At 46.3% G+C, this 17,500-nt stretch overlaps 1 protein-coding gene across 2 annotated transcripts in view; it reads right to left on the bottom strand.

The window, feature by feature from the left end:
• The window catches only part of WNT4 (Wnt family member 4), a 223,444-nt gene extending 214,990 nt beyond the window's left edge, over window positions 1-8,454 (bottom strand). The window contains exon 1 of one of the 2 annotated variants that reach the window (XM_069610882.1): window positions 8,201-8,454. In XM_069610882.1, coding sequence (XP_069466983.1) covers window positions 8,201-8,277 — 77 coding nt within the window. In that variant the 5' untranslated portion in view covers window positions 8,278-8,454. Of the gene's footprint in view, window positions 1-1,279; window positions 1,421-8,200 lie in introns of those variants that run through there. The other variant, XM_069610883.1, reaches the window with a different exon arrangement.
• Between the last annotated feature and the right edge of the window lie 9,046 nt (window positions 8,455-17,500).

Raw genomic sequence — 17,500 nt, 5'->3', positions numbered from 1 at the left:
CGCCTGCTCCTGCTGCCAGTGGCGTGTGCCTTTGCTGGAGACTTATGGAAATACGAGTTTCAACATGTTTAAGCCATTTCTTGAGAAAGCTGTTCTCTCGGGGGAAAAACACCAGGGGTTGTCTGAAGGGGGAGGGGGGACGGCAGTGAGAAAGAAGGAAACCCTGGCCGGAGGATGGGGGGGGGCGTTATGGTCGGTGCCCGCGCACACACCTACCACAAGTGTGCGCACACGTATCGGTGTGTGCGCACGAAGAAAGCGAGCCGATTCCGAGCCCTCACGTGACGCGAACGCTGATAACATCAGGGATTAATTCCGCGCCGAGACCAGAGGTCCTGGATAGTTCTAGATGTTTCCATTTGAAGTGCCTGCAGCCGCGTTGGGCACAGCGGCCACCACGGAAGCTGGAGTGGAATTAAATGCGGAGAAGCCGGACTGGGATGTCTGCGCATCTGCTGTCCGACCGGCGCATGGAAAGTGTAACAACATATCCAAAGTTTCTTATTAGTAATGCTGGCCGTGTGCCCCGTGCCTGCTACACGCGGGACTTTTTACCACCCGTTCTTTTTTTCCTGTATCCATTTTTCAGTGTCAAGTCTTTAATACTTAAACGTTTGGCCTCTAAGGTTAAATTCCCCCCTCCTCCCTCCCACAAATGGCACTGGGGAAGCGCCGATTTAAGGAACTGACCCTCCACCCCCCTCCAATCCCCAAATAAACACTTCACCGCAATCAGCAAAGACCTGACCCTTCACTTCCCACCCCCAAAAGATATAACCAGAAAATCTTGTTTTGAAAAACGTCGCCGGGAATAACGTTTTCTGAATGGGTTTGTTTTTCCAAGGTAGAGTTTTCCTTTGTTTTTGGGGGCGATATTGTCCTATGTCCCACTGATGAACATCCGCCTGCCTCCCACCTGCTGCCATTTTACCCTTAGTCAAAACGTTTAGATCGACCTTAGTTCATTCGATATTACTGCCAAAGAAGTTTTTAAAATGATCTTTTCACACGTAAACCAAAAAAATGGGCGAACACACTTACATATCACACATGTAAACTGGAAAGGAATCAAATCCGTGTTATTGCAATACTTTCCCTAACAACAATCAGCGGAGCTAAGCAACGTGTTAATAATAAACTCGAAAAACAAAATGTTTCTGTGAAGACTCAAGGCACGCCGGGTTTCTGTCGTAAAATACATCGAAGGCTTTGTGACAGAACGCATCCAGCAAGCAACCTTGTGTGTTCACCATTATGCCCCATGCACCCCGATACTCACACGCTGCTTTCGTGAGCATCCATCCTTCTGGTGTGCCATGTCTCGTCCTCACTCGGCTAACACCGCCGCGCTCCCTTTCGAAGATCTGTCCACATTCTCCTAATCCTGGCTGCGCCACTAGAAAGACGCGCCGTGTGATTCTGGGCAAGTGCCTTCGCCTGCCCTTGCCTCGCACACCAGCTCTGTCAGCGTTTAGTCAGGCAATGTAAATAAGTGGACACGTTCAGGGTCAGCAACTGCAGGCTCTTGGCGTGTCGTTTCCTGGAGGTTGACGGCCTCGGGTGCGTTGACACCTGCTAGGCAACCAAGCACCTTTTAACCGAGAGGGGAGTAGGGAATGCGGTCAAGCGGAAAAACAAAGTCGCATCCTTTTGCAGCCCAGAGGGCGGGTGGGTGTTGAAGTGGAGGGGTTCATTCATTCAAACGTTAGGCATCATCTTGGGACACGTTCATCTCTGCGGGCAGGAAGTGAACACAACCTCTAACCGCAGGGAAAAGCGTGTAGTTCAAATGTGGCCAGATACAGTAGGGTCGGGTGTCAGTGCGCGTCCTGGAAAACATGGGCGCATAGGGCCGGTGGATAACGAGGGGGCAGACAAGGTAAAGGCGAATGTTGCTTGTCACTTCTTTCGAGTGTCGCGCCCTGTCGCAAAGCACACAGTGTAAGTAGTAAGTACCCCGCCCCAGCAAGTGCGCCTCGCGAAGCAAAGGCGAGCTAAGCGAACCCGAAACGCGCGTCGCGCACTATGACGCCATCAGGAACTGTCGGCTCATTTGACGCAACGCTTGTCCTGTCATTTTATGCAGCAGTGAAGCCAACGGCACTGAACAGTGAGGGGAAATACACAAAACGCAATGCCACTCTTCCTTCGTGAGGAAGAAGGAGGACGAATGCATATTTAAGAGTGGGACCTGCCACTGCAAACATTCGACCAACAATTAATATGTTTTTGGATGCAGGACAATGGGTAGAGACTGGGCTTCAATGGGTATCTTTATGTCGCGCAGCCCAGTCAACACCCACCCAAACCTCTGCTTCCATTTAACTAACGAATGCATTCGTGGGGGTCGCAGTCACGGTTAACTTTAATTGGCCACACTGGGCGTCATCACCTGATTCATAAAAGCAAAACCCATGACTGGAAAAGTGGTGCAGGCGACCTAGAGTCACCTGACACTGAGCAGGGTGCGATCCCTTCCACCCCATTTACCCGGCGTATGTGTAAGAAACACCCCAAGAGCACCCTGCACACAACTGGACACACTCAATTGTTTCCTTCCTATATATTCCGCGGTTCGTATTTTGCAGAATCCATCATTCACAAGGACACATTTAGTGACCGGTCACTAGCGCCAACAGTCCCATTGTACGTTGTGTGCGCTACATAAATATACACACATAAAAACAATCTGCACGAATATTTTTTGTCATTAGCCGGTTATGACTTTTTAAGGCCCGTGTCCCAATTAGTCACCATTCCTTCAGTTCACTAGTTCCTCTCAGACTCATAGTTTCAGAAGAGTAGAGTGTGAAATACGGCCATGTGCCTGTTAGTAACAGTGCAGGACAGCGAGCTCCATAACATCGCAAAAGAAACTACACAGTCAGAAAAGATATCCGCATATATTGAATCAAAATGCATTCCAAAAATCAAGTTTTGTAAATGAAGATGAAAAGTATTTAGACCGTGCTTCGGTTGCAATTCCAACCTCGGCGTACTGTGTCGCAAGGGAAGCTAAACGCATGTTTTCAACAGAAATACCGAGCGTGTGTGTATTGTAATAAATAATTACCCAAAACATCTGCACGAATGTTATCCGCGTTTGCAATGGGGCGGACGCCGCTCTCACGTCAAGCGGGGAAAGGAAGCACGGAAGGCTGACTGGGCCAGCATGAATTATAAAGAGTTACTGCCACCTAGGGACCAAGAAGGGAAGCTCGGGCCATCTCCTATAGGCTTGTCTCCAGAAATATTCGATGACATTTTGACCTCGAGTGGGTCCCAGCACCAAATTACTATTGCATCCCAGTACGGGAAGGATTTCTTCTTGCTTCTCGACAGCCGCTCCAAAAAAGCAATAACTATAGTAATTACAGTAATAAATATCAAAAACACACCATAGCACATATTCCTCTGCAGAAATAAGACTAACACCACACATTAACACATCATTCCTCTTCCAATTTGTTCAACACTCGCTCCAGAGTATCTAAGATTTCTACAAAGCCAGCAACAGACTATTGCAGTCTGTAAAATGTCAACAAACTATAGTAGAATGTTAAATGTCAAACTAAAAACCTACTTCCTTGCCTTCCAGTTACCCTCTTAACCTACCTCTCATCTGCATTCTAGCCAACAGGTTTCCCTCTCCTGTAACCGGCCTCTGTCCCTCCCTTTCCCTGCCTCCACTCTGGCACATCAACCATCATGGTCACATCCAGGACACAGCTGGCCATACCTTCTACCTGCACTTAAACACGTGCAGTGTTCATTGTCCTTAATCTATGCATGTCCACTTATGTATTGTTCTGGTGACTGTTCCATTTACTCCCCTCCACACCCTGGAATGTCCCTCAAACTCACCCCATTGTAAGAAGCACACTGCTTCCCGTCAAATCTGATTTCTTATCTATTGTACGTCTTTTTATGGTCAAAAGAACATGGTTGCTCAAGTATATAAATGAATAAATTAGATAAATGATGCCTGGAATAAGCAGTCAACAAAACAACACTGTAAAACGAGCATATGCATAACTTGTAAGTGCATAATGAAGATAGCATCTCTCTCTCTCTCCAACCCACTCAAGGGTGCAACAGGACATCCCCTCACAAGTACCTTACCATGGATGGCATCCTCATTGAGACATCACCCAAGGGGCACCCCTATAGAGACGTACCATCACCACAACAGATAGATGGGGCAAGTGGTCCACGAGGCGCTCTGCTTATCTCGCCACACTAACGTTCTCAACCTCTACGCTCAAACACACTGTACCCATGCCAACATACAACTTAGCCACTCATACACAGACATTGAATGGCCCTCCCACCAGACATCCAAGGCCACGAAAAGTGGCAGAAGGACGCAATAAAAGATCACTTGCATCAAAGAACTAACTTTTCGGTCAATCCGTATCGTACCAAAACAGCAAAGCCAATTTTTTCAATTCCCATAACAACACGCTTTTTTGACGCATTTCGGCAAAATTTAGATGGTGGATTGGGTAAGGGGATTAAGTAGGGTGGGGGATGTAGTGGGGCTGCAGGGCTCTCCCCCAATAAATTACGGCAAAATCAATTTAAAAGAAAAAACAATCGATGTTTTGGGATTCAAAAAGAAGAAATGTGATGTTATAACGTAGAGCCCACGTATCAGAGACCCGGCCAATGTATCCTACCTCTGTGGGCACACAAGGCTTTCCTTTGGACACCCAATCCTCTATGCTCTCGGCACAGTTCCACAGACAGAGCTCAGGACCAGAGGCGTTGCTAAGGGGGTGGGGCTTAAGGGGGTTATAGCCCCGTGTCTTTTGGTTATAGCCCCAGATAGAAGCTCAGGTGCTACAACCAAAAGGCTATAGCTAGCCCCGAATCCCGCCAGTCCCGACATCAGCTTAGCCCCTGATCTTTTCCAGACGTAGCAACAGCCCTGCTCAGGACACATTCGGTCTGCATCCATCAACAAAACAGCAATGCTTATCTTGGCTTTTCCCCCTCTCCCCACTATCCTCACCCACCCCATGCAAATGGCTGTGGGAGATGGTATAATCCTCAGGACCATAACCCACAAACCTGTAGTTGGTTTCTGCCTGTGGTTGGCAAATTCAGGGTCATGCCTCTGAAGAAAGTTTCTCGCTGTGTCCCAGTTTCACATGTCCAGCAGGACCAACACACAAGGCACCATATCACCACTGTGGGCAGGTTGCAGCAAAACCAACACAACACTGCCCGTATTGGCTCCAAACGCATTGCAATCTTAACACCAACGTATCTTCCGTTGAAAAAACACCAGGCAAACACAAACCTGTATTGTTCACGAGTGCAAATGAATGAGATTTTAAAAGTGAAACGTCGACCGCAATTTTCTTGTATATCGTCTACGTGGACCCTCGGAATGTGGCAGAAAGCGCGCAGCTTCCGGCCATTGGTCATTAAGGGCAGTCTATATATCGCCTCTTCAATAAAACGTGTTACCAGGGGCTCGGCGCCGCCTCGCTCGCGCTGGAGTCACCGTGATGTTGCGTTTTGTCTCTAAACATGAACATACAAGACACGTCGAGCTACTTTTGAAAGCAGGGCATTCCTATACGTGTGTGTGGGGGGCGGGGGGGTTGGCAGCACTGTTACTGATTTGCAGGAGGTCTGAGTCCATTTCACAGAAGAGGATGGACGCCCTCTGTAAACCTCACGAGGTCACTGGCACGGGGGGTTGGGGGCGCCCGGCTACCCCCCCCACCCCAGTCAGGATGCGCCTGCACGGGGACGGCTCACACGCGGACTCGTTCCCGGCGAGCTGCGCGCTCGGCGGCTGCGATGCGTGCGAACAGGCCCCTACACGCCGGCCTCCTCCTGCACCGCACCTTAATATTCACAGCGCAGCTCCCTCGCTCGCTCGCTCTGCCCGGATTAAGCCGGCAGCACGTCTCGCAGACTTTCACAGGGACTGGCTCTCAAAACAGAGCTGTCAGAAAGTGAACCAGGAGGGAACGCCGCCCGGGCAGCGTCGCGGGGAAGGAAGGAGAGGCGCAGCTGGAATGTGGGTGCGAATTCTACAGTGTGGAGAGTGGACGGGTGGTGCGGGGAGGCATTTCAATTCAGAGGCACTTGGGCAGCTACATAAGCACTTGGGCAGCTTTTAAATGCCACTTCCACGCCTTGTATATATATATATATTTATTTCATTTAACTTCCAGCTGTCCCCATTTATCGAAACATCTTACTATTGCTGGTTTCACTTTTTTCTAAAAAAAAAAAAATGCATCCTTCTAAAATCACACATTTACCCCTTAAACGAGTCAATTGGCACAGCACGCCCACTTCTCCCGCTAAAATGTGCTACCAGTGTTGGCATGTGCGAGCGCGGTTCATTTCAGGAGACTAGACAGCGCGAGCTTCCTGTGTTTCTCGTCGTCATTTCAGCGTGCGTCCCCGGAGGAATTAGGAAGGACCTCCCCTCAATTTTCGACACATCTATTGGCATGTCCGGCTGGACAGTGGTTGTGTCTGTGCCTGGCCCAGGCTGCGCGCGTTGGGGGCAGAGGACGGACATCTTTTCAAGAGCGGTTGGGTATTGCCCCGCATAAGGTATTATTGGAGCGACACATATTAAATACAACAAGCGGAGAGACACATGGGTGACCTCCGCCTCTTAGGTGTCTGTGCACTGGCAGACTTCCGACCCCACCTGCTATAAACACACAACCCAACTCTGAAGCCTGTCGCCCTATCTGCAATCCAAGTTAACACCAGACACCTCCAAATAGACGCGCATAGCCATGTGCGTCCGCGTGTCATCAGCACTGGAAGCCTGCACCACGCACAGGACAATAGCACACCCTCATTGCCCTTAATGGGATCAGTCCTTTTACCATGAACGGGTGACCTCCGGTGACTTCCACTGGACCGCCCTCTTGGCAAACAGGCATCAATCAGCGGCTTCTCTTCGCATGCGTGTGACCTTTGCCACTTTACAAACCTACGCGGGCCGTCTCAACTTGGTGCGGCTCCATTGACTTCAATGGGTTCACCGGGTCGGTACCCCCAATCACCCGTGGAGTTCCACTGCGGTGATATCAACGCGTTCGCTCTTATCAACCTCTTAAATGCTAATAGTGGCCGCATCCGGCGTGTACATGCTGCTCCTTCAGAGTTCTCTCTCACTCGCCAAACCTCCCCAGACACCAGCGACCACCCCGCCGGGGGGATACCGAACGGTTTCTTAGGATGAGGGCAGTCTGATAACCCTTAGCGCCCCGGGAGCAGACACTGGAAGGGACGGGAAAGGCGCGCAGAGTCCGCGCTCGGCGCAAGGCGGCCCGTGTGTGGCACGCGTGAGTATCCATTCCCCCACACCAGGCTCGAGCACGAAACCAAATCAGAGACAGTGCAAGGGACGTCAGACACCTCCATTCTCGATCGCTGTTTGTGAGCTGCACAGCTTGGCGGAGCACAGTCTCACCCTCGTCCGGTCTCAGGGGACACTGGTGGCACTCCCATACACTGCCCCCCACCCCCACTGGACTGTCGTACTTGGGATCGCCGCCACAAATAGTTCCCTAAACTTTACATTGAAAGCACACTTTACCAAAACAGCTGTGCGGCAGCAAAGGGGGGGGGGGGGGGGGGGTGAGGGGGGGCTGTGCACCGGAGATAAGACATGGGGATACACGTTTGTAAGAAAACACCTGCTGCTGTGGCAGTTCCATTGGAAGGACAACTTCAGTGAAAACGGGCACATCCTGACACTTGGGGAGGTGGCGGTGGTTGGGGCTGCAGGTAAAAATATAACTCGCTGTTAATAAGTGAGCAGAATTATGTAGACACTCTTTAAACTCGATGCCCCGCTGCTATGTTTCCGTGTTAAAGGGCACCCGGGTCTTTTAGGTCACAGTTTGATTCCTGACAGTCTAGCACCCCGGAAAGGCCGGTGGGGATGGGGCAGAGCCAGTCCCGTGTCAGGCTGCCCCTCGCGTGCGGCTGGCTTGTGTCTCAGCCCCCTGCGAGCCATTCTCGGGCACCTGCCCGCCTGTTGCCCGGCGTGCCAGCAGTCCGTGTGTGATTATGGAGATATGAGTGAGTGACGGTGACATGAAAGGCAGGCGGGCGCCCAGGCAGCAGCAGCAGGTTGCGCAATCCGTGCTCAGAGCCCCAGCCGGGCTGCGCTGCTGTCACAGGAGAAGGAAACGAGTAGAAAACTTACAGCCAGTTGCTGGCGTTGGCCGAGAAGACAGCCAGGATGAGCATGAGCAGGGAGCGCAGGCAGTACTCCGGGGTCATCCTGAGAGCTCACAGCGGCCCGCCGCGGCTCCTCGGCGCCGGCTGCAGAGGTCTCTCCACGGGCAGCGCTGGGATCCCCATAATATGCCGCATTCTCCAGCGCTTCGCTCTTTCTCCGCAGCCCCGCCTGCCAGGGCAGGGGCCCCTCCCCCTCAGAGGTTGGCTTGGCCCTCCTCTCCGGCGGTCGGGACCTCCCCCAGGGCGGCGCGAGCCAATGTAGCCGCGGTGGCTCTGAGGTTCTCCCGCGGTGCAGCCTCTGCTGCCGTCTGCCGCCCCGATTGACCTCCCACGCCTTTTGAATGCCCTCTCCCGCCCAACAGCGCCCCCTGACGCCCCAACTACCGGGCGGCTGCTTAAGAGGACCCTGTGTCCCCTCTATCGCCCCCTGGCTGCCTGAAGAGCACACCACCAGGGAACCATTCAAGAGTAAGATTTTGAGGGTGATTTTCATTTGCACATTGACTTGCCTGTGAGTTAGGAATACCTTTTCAGGGGAGAATGAAGAAAAGTTGAAACATCAACATAGTGTGGTGTTGTCCCTGTTAAGATGTTGTGTCATGACTCCGTCACAAGGCGCTCCAACTAAAAGGAGGTCATCCCGGCACGTGAATTTAGTGCCCCAGCAGACTCTCTGCGTGGCAACTCTAGTGTCCGAATCATCATTTGTAACATCGTGTGACCACGGCCATATGTGCATCTGATCCATGTGATGACGGATCCATAAACCAGGCCCGGGCGATCCCGGCACCTGTTCCCGTGGTATGACCACGGCTTCATCATCAGATGTTGTGTGATCACAGCAGCACTCCGGCCAGCCTGTGTGATGTATAGGTGGCCAGGGCGATCCCTGCAACAGTCGTGCTGCGTGAACGCAGCAATGCCATTCCCACTGTGTGCTCACAGCACCCATCTGGCCAGCCTGTGTGACCACAGGTCCCGCCACAATAATGACTAGTAATAAAGAGGGCATTTAACTCCTGAATAGAGTGATCTGGCATGTTTGAGCTTCCCTTGAACTGCAACCCCATCATCCCTCACTGCTCCTGCCTGTGCATATACAGTCTTCTTTCTCCTACTCCATGACCACACAGACTGACTGCCTTGCCAACCGCCCTCTCCTATTCCCTGGATACCTACTGCTGGCCACATGGCTGCACTCTCTTGTTGTTCAGTTGCAGTGGTATAACCAGGATAATCATGACAGGGTGAGCTTCTACCATTTCTTCCTGACCCTAGGGAACAACCTCTTGTGCTCTGTTTGCCCCTAGGGAAAAGAGGGTGGGCCATATATATATATATATATACATATATATATATATATTACTGCCAGTTGCACGCTAGCACCCTGCCTGCCCTCTTGCTCCTGTCTATGTCTACCACCCCTGGCTAGCTTCTATTTCTCAGCCTCTGACTGCCCTGACACACCACGGCAGCGCTCTCTTGAGATCCAATGCCATCCACTTCACTGACCATCATCTTGTCCTCCCTGGGGGAATCCTATTGCTTTCCTTGGTGTTCATTCTAAAATGCAATGGATGGAGATACTTTAATTAATCATAACCTCAGGAAATTGGTCAGAAGAAAAAAACATGCAAATCAGTCTTTGTCCCCCGCAGGAAAGAGACAGTCTACCCATAACTGCTAAGCCACATCTCTTCTTGTTGATAGCGCAAGTAACCCTTGACGTGTGTTTTACCTCACTGGACACATAAGAGGTTTTAATCGGGTGACAACTAGCTTGGGGGAATTTTCCATCCACCCCAATTCCGGCTCACATACTTTTCATTTATTTAATAAAGTTATTTTTATGAACCTGGGACACCCAATTTAACAATATTGATTCCATACACAACCCCCTCTCCTTTTGGGACAAGAAACACACAGGTTTGCAAAGAAGTCTATTAATAAATACAAATATTTGAATCCATTTAAATATAAACAAATTATGCATCTATACATTTCCAAGTTCAATTAAGACTTGACAATATACTGGTCACGTCACTTTTCTAGTTTACACTTACTTGAATAAAGTTCTGTAAACACACAAATCACCATCTGTACATTTGTTTGCTCTGAGCACCCATTCACTATGGTTTGAAAAATGAATGGGGACTCTGGATAAAAAAAGCTTTCATTTGATAAAACACAATTGAATCAGAACTTCCCTTGCTAGCTAAGTCTCTCTACTCACCCTTTTTTTGAAAACACATACCTGCCCCCTTACTTAAAGGACATGTCAAAATTGCAAACATCATTCTAGAAAACTCAATTGAAATACCTGCTACTTGACATTTCTGCATGTAAATTGCTCATAAAGAGAAACATTTCCGTTTAACACGCCCCGTTCACTAGAATCCCTTCAATAGTTCTTCTTTCACATTATTCTGTAAAAGTCTACCTTTCTCATTTTCAATGGACTATTTAAAGGCGGGAACATGGTTAGTGGTTACCCTTTCCCCTTTATCTAGAATAGTTCAGTGTCAGTAACAGAATTCTTCTTGGTGATGAAACCAGGAAATGACTTACATTTACATCATATTTCTAGTTATGTACACAGTGAGATATCTGTTTGAGTCCCAGAATATTTCTTCTGTATGTGATCATTACACTGAGAAGGAGGCAGGAGATCCCTGAGTGTACACACCATAAGGCCTAGTCTGTGAAATCTAAAATTCCAGAATCACCCACACTTCTATAATATTCATTCATTTTTCAGTATGTCTAGTTAATGATCATACCCTGCCCCCTTTGGGGTATTTTTTCCCTCCAAATTTTATATTCCATTGAAAGTATATTTACATATGAATTTCTTTTGGCTGTTTCCCAATCAGATGAGCCCCTTCTTGAGGACTGGCTCAACCCTCCCCTTATAGGAACGGGTGGGCATTAGTCAGCAAGATGGAATCAGCTGCCCCCCACAGCCCGGTTACTTTCTTTCTGTTTTGGGCATGTCTGTTGTCTCTTCCACTGAAGTAGACCTGTATCTTTAACTCCAGCTAGTCCTCTTTTTACAGTGTGCTAGTAATCCAAAAGTGGGTCCAAAAGGAAAGCAATACATTCCATTCACTTATCAGTTGCTGGCAATTCTCCTTTCTCTCCTTCCAGTCAGTCCATCCCAGTCAGTGTGCAAGAAAGTGATTCTCCCTGAATCTATTGGTTTGAACATTTATAGATCAGAAACCACTCCCTTTAGTGGTGTGTATCATTCCTCTAATATAATTGGTCAGTGTATGTGATTGGACAGTGTTCTGAAAGTGACATCACACTAAACTACCCCCTCCATACTCATTGGGCATATTAACAAAGAGGGCAGTCTAATGGGAGTGACTTCTAAACACAGTTTCCCTCCCATTTGATGTGTTGTGAGCTTGGAGTTTGTACATTGTAATTTTCAGAAAAAACATGTTCCTAACATGTGATCGTGTTATTAATCAGTTCATCAGATTGCTCTCACTCAGGCAAATCAAATAATGGCAGCCTGATTTTGGCATAATATGTGATGTATGCATTGCCAACGTTGGCTTTTTACACACTGATACTTTTATACAACATTGATTTTCCATCTTAGAAAAACAGGCTCACCAACACAGACACTAGGATATATGAATCATTGGCAGTCACTATTTCTGTGAGAAAATATCCACATTCGCCCAATTTACATAATTACCATTATGTGAAAAAATATTGTATTACATTTAGCTGATAGAGCATTTCACCCTGAACAATTAAAAACGTGCTTAATTTTCAATGACATTGCCTTCAAAAGTTACAATATGGTGATTCCAAATATAAAATTCACATAGGCATTTTTTTCTTATTAACAAAATATTAAATGGCAACTACAGTTCCTCTGCCCGGTAACAGAACATTTGGTATCATATAATGTTAGTTCCTTTGCATCTGAGAACTGGGCAATTTATGATTCCTGATAATACTGGTCATCATGGTATAAGTTCTTTGAAGTTAGACTGCTGACGAGGGCCATTTGTGACCCAGGCATGTCCCTTAAGTGATTCCAGCATCTGCCTGTCCCTGTGACAGACATCGCGTCCCTAAAGGTATAAAGTATTTCCCTTTGAAAAGGCCTGGCATATTAAAAGATCAGATTATTTCATAGGAGACTGCTACAAACCACTCCCGGGAGCAAATTATTTTTATTTTTAGAGTTCTTAGCACAAGCTCAGAGACAGATGGCAGTTGTGAATGAGGAGCATGTGTTTTGTTTAGGAGGCCTAAATCATGAGAACCAATTACAGGCAAAGTAATAAGGTATTATGGTTAACTTCAAAGCCAGTGTTCACACTGTTCTCACTGGAAAGCAGGCCATCCCGATTTTCTTGCTGTGGCTGGGGAACAGGGGGAGGGGGATGCAATTTTGATGTCCAGGCCATGCTGCTGACCTAATTCACAAATGCAGCTTTTCTTTCGGCACTGTGCAGAAACTAGATCCATACTAACATCATGGACAAAAGCCACGATTATACCAATATACAAAAAAGGTGACCTTTCGGACCCATCGAACTTTCGTCCGATAGCCCTATTCGACGTTATGGGCATGGTATAAATCCACACTATTATTGAAAACATTCCAATCGTGGGCTGCAACCGCAAAATGCAATGATGAGCTTGAAGCAGGCTTAAAAAAAATGCAGGCACCACTTGTAACATCTTGGTCTACAGCATTCTAAAAAGCAAAGTCCTGCAAAGCAACCAACGCCTGTTCGCAAGGTTTATAGACTTCACACAAGCATTTGACCGCGTCGAAAGATCTCGCTTCTGGTGCAAACTAAAAAACTGGAACTGTCCGGAAGACATCCTAGACCCAATCCAAGCCCTTCACTGTAACAACATGCTGAGAGTGCGCTTGAGTCGTGAAGGCGAATTGTCAGCAGAAATTCCCAGTACATGTTGTGTAAAGCAGGGGTGTCCGTTAGCCTCAGCCCTCTTTCTCGCTTATATTGGAGACATCCAAGAAATCGAGAAGACGACAAGAGCATTTCCTCCGAAGATCGGAAACACAACAATTGGGTGCCTTCTCTATGCGGACGACCTCACGTTATTTGATCAGACGCAAATAGGGCTGCAACGCCAACTAAACGGCCTCTCACAGTATCCAATCAAAAATCACCTAGAAATCAAGAAAGACAAAACCAAAATCATGATCCTACAAAAACACAAACAGAAAAATACTGATTTCCACTGGCGCTTGGGTCTAACAAAAATTGAGATCGTCAAAGCATTCAAATACCAAGGAGTCCATTTGTACAGCTCACGTCAGGAAACCACCATGCAAACCGAACTGTATGCAAAGATCAACAAACTAGCAACCCAAGCTGGGGCCATAGACAGCAAATTCGGGAAATTCTCACTTATTCCAACCATTAACTTCTATAAAATGAAAGTCGTGCCCGCTGTCACATATGGCACGGAAGCAATGCCTACCATACCCAAGCCTTTACGGGCCAAACTTGAAGTCTCGTTTTGGCGACATGTGCTCAAATTGCCCAACTCAACATCAGGAGTGGCTATTAGATGTGAACTAAGTCTCCAGTCTCTAGAATGTTACGGTTTGCTGTAACACCATCATGCTGTTCAGAAAATGCAGAATGGAAAACAGCAACAAAATATTTAGAATGATCAAACTTGAGATGGACAAACAAAAATCCGACATGTTGACAGATTGGCAAATAGAAAATCAAGCCTTGCTGCACACAATTGCATCTGATGAAGAAGAACACATCTTTAACCCATGTAGAGTCCTACGCAAAATTAAAGACGTGGATTGGGCAAAGACAATAGACACTGCAGCAAAACTACAGCTTACCTCACATCTTCCAAGCAGTACATTGAAACGAAATGAGCCGCAGCAACCAATAACGCAATTTCCAAATAGACAAGCCCGCAACCTAATATTATGTGCCCGTCTAAATTTATTAAAAACAAATGAAATATTACATATCAGAGGTCTTACCCAATCGGACAACTGTCGATTTTGCCATGAATCCGTACCGCCGCCAAAAGAAACAGTACGACATCTGCTGATGGTCTGTCCAGCAACCAAGGTAATCAGCAGCGTTACCTGTCACCCATGGTAGGATTCTACATCTTACAAGGAGAGGGCACATGGTGGTGCAGGCTTATCCGTGGTAACAGAACAACTTGGCAAATCGCCACAGCCAAAATCTTGGAATATATCTACAACAAGTTACTCAACTCCGTCATGTGATTCAAGCTGACAGTTCCGCACGAATAACTAATAAGGCAAAAGATTTGCATATGACAAAACGTACAATACAAGCAGACGGTGAAAATTGCGAATGATCAACAAGTATTTTAAAAAAATAAAAAAAACGAATAAATGCAGCTTTTACAGTAATGTTCTTTTCCCCCTGATTTAACATTTCCACTAAACATGGCAATATTATGTATTTCTTTGCAATAAAACCTGTTAACATTTATATTTTTGATTATATGTAGCTCTTAAAATGCTGATTCTTAATCCTGTAAGGAAATAAAAACAAACACCAGCAGGCTTCTTGATTTTGGCTCTGCTATGAAATTCAGTGCTTTTCATCCTGGATTAGACTTTTCCCCATTTAAATCAAAGTTGCTGGATACTTTCTGTTAACTGGAAATATGTTTTTTTGTGGCTTGCCATTTATTTTGAACATATACTCTTGTTGCACATTTCCTCACAAGTGCGTTTTTCATATGCTATGTGCAGGCTGCAGCTCACATGTTCATTTTTAAATGTAAAGTATTGCTTTGAATCTTTTCTCTTACATAGATTTCCCTACAACCCCCCCACCCACCACCCCTTGCTCTTAAGTCTCATGCCAGCAAAGTGGGGAGGACTAGGGAATTTTTCGTTTTCTTTTTGTTTCTTTCTAAATAACTATGGACAAGCCTTTCTTCCATCACCACATTCCATTTGGGAAACAATGGACATGCTCTTTTTCTGGATCTTTTTCCCATTCAATTTTTTTGGGGAAGGATCGGTCCCCACCCCTCAGGCACTGGAAATAATTCCCAATTAGTTCACTAAAGAGATGGGTATAAAGGCTGGTTTAGTGACACGTAGATATACAGATTAATTTATTTAGGAAAAACATATATCCTATCATGCCATTTTCACATTTTGTCATCAATTTGTATTAATACTAATAATTTCATCCAGTCATTCTCTTGCACTCTAATTCTATTACTTACCAGTTAAAAGTTTTTGTTCTTCCTTTTCTTTTTCTGTTCTCCAGGTTTCATTCTTCAGAATTTTCTTCAGCCCTAACTTCGGATGGCTCCTCAATCATTCTCCAAGCTGTTCGAGCGTGACATATTTTGAACTGATTGATATGGACCAATTGTTCCTCAATCAGAACTCCTTTTGGAATGCAGATATTATAGACACAGGAAAAATACTATCAATGATCTCAAAATCATCTTGCCAAGAAGGTAAAAAACCTCTGCTGCTTGCCTTGGTTTCTTTGAAAATGATAGTGATAAATCCTGTCACCTACCTCGTGTTCCCATTTGGTTGTTTTGACGTCCTCATCCCTTCAGCAGACTTCTCACGATTGTATGGAGCATATACAAAAGCATGCTGTAGGTGATTCCTCAAATTCTCAATATATTGAGTAGTTGAGGCATTTATCAATCAGCGTCTGATCCTGAGTTCCATAAAGCAGATGTTGAGGTAATACAATTTTTCGTACAGTCATTAACTCAAATGGAGACATCTTGGTAGCAGAAGAAGGTGTAGATCTGAGGTCCATCAGGTCAAGCAACAATTGGATGTCCCAACTTGGTTCAGAATCAACCCCAAACGTCTTCAGGATACTCACAATTGTTTTGTTGTTTCTCTCCATACCCTGGCTTGATGCTGGGTGGTAGGCGATGTGACATTTTCTTTTCATGCCTAAAATTTCCCACATCTTAGTTTTCACCTCACTGGTAAAATTACCACCTCTGTTGAACTCAATCCTTTGAGGAAGACTGAAATGAGAAATTATATGGTTGATCGTCAAAGTTATGGTTGTCTCTGCCTAACAATTTGGCGCTAGAAGGCACTCAGTCCAGTTAGGTATGACACCATCAACATGTATTTGTTTAATCTGGAAGAATGAGTTGCTGGACCAATGAAGTCCACTTGCAAATCAGACCATGGTAATGGCATTCCTCTTTCTGTAGACAAGCTCTGAAGAGGCACCCTTTTAAATATGTATTGAGATCTTAGCCGATGACTTCTCGCAGTGTCTCTAGCATCTTTTGAAATCCCCTATGACCGATGGCTGCTGCATCATGGGCAAGGTTTAACATCAGAAGGAGGTAGGTACCACGCAATAGCCATACCCAGATTGGGATTTCTTCACCGACACTGCATCTGGAATCTTGAACATCTTCTGAAATTTCATCAGAATGCAGAGGTCTTCCTTTCCATGATACTCTGATTCTGTCAGAGAAAAGCTGATTGGATCCTGTAAATATTGATAGAATCTGCCAATGATGGGAACCCCTTTTTGAGCAGTGCAGTGGTGAAGTCTGCATCAGGAGCATCTTTTCTATACAGAGCAACTGAGAGTTTACTGTCTGTGCAAATCCGTGATCTGGTCACAGCCGTGACCTATATTTCTCGTAGGAGGTGCTCCATATCTATGAAGTCCAATGCCAGAGCTCCCTTTTTGGCCAACGAGTCAGCCAAATAATTTCCAGTATAATCAGGACCCTATATCTTGCAATGACCTTTGATCTTTTTCTAATAGATGGACAATTCATTAGACGTCAGCATATCATCAATAGTCTGGAACAATCTACTATGTTTTAACAGTTTATTATTTTCACAAAGCATGCCTCTGTTTTTCCAACTAATCAGGTGTTTTACAAACCCATTTTGCACATATTCAGAATCAGTGATAATCACCAGTACTGTAAGTTAGTGATATATGGCAGTGAGGACAGTTTGATAAATTGCCATCAGCTCTGCAATCTGACTACTTTGGGGACCTATATTATAACTAGCAGAGAGTCCAGGAAGATCATTCACCGAGGCGTTCCCAATGCCAGAAACACATTTTTTCTCCCCGTCTATATAAATAGGGTAGGAACACCCATCGACATAAACTGTCGGTATCACCTGAAAAGTGTTTCTTCAAATATCTTGTGTGGGGACACCTGGTATGCCTACATATTGTCAGATGTTATTAGACTTTGGTCCTCAATGTTCTTTAGC

This window comes from Ambystoma mexicanum, chromosome 8 (genome assembly GCF_040938575.1).
Source record: "Ambystoma mexicanum isolate Mex_15411 chromosome 8, UKY_AmexF1_1, whole genome shotgun sequence".
Taxonomy (NCBI): Eukaryota; Metazoa; Chordata; class Amphibia; order Caudata; family Ambystomatidae; genus Ambystoma; species Ambystoma mexicanum.
Note: the sequence above shows the minus strand (reverse complement) of the source record. Positions and strands in the feature narration are given on the sequence as shown.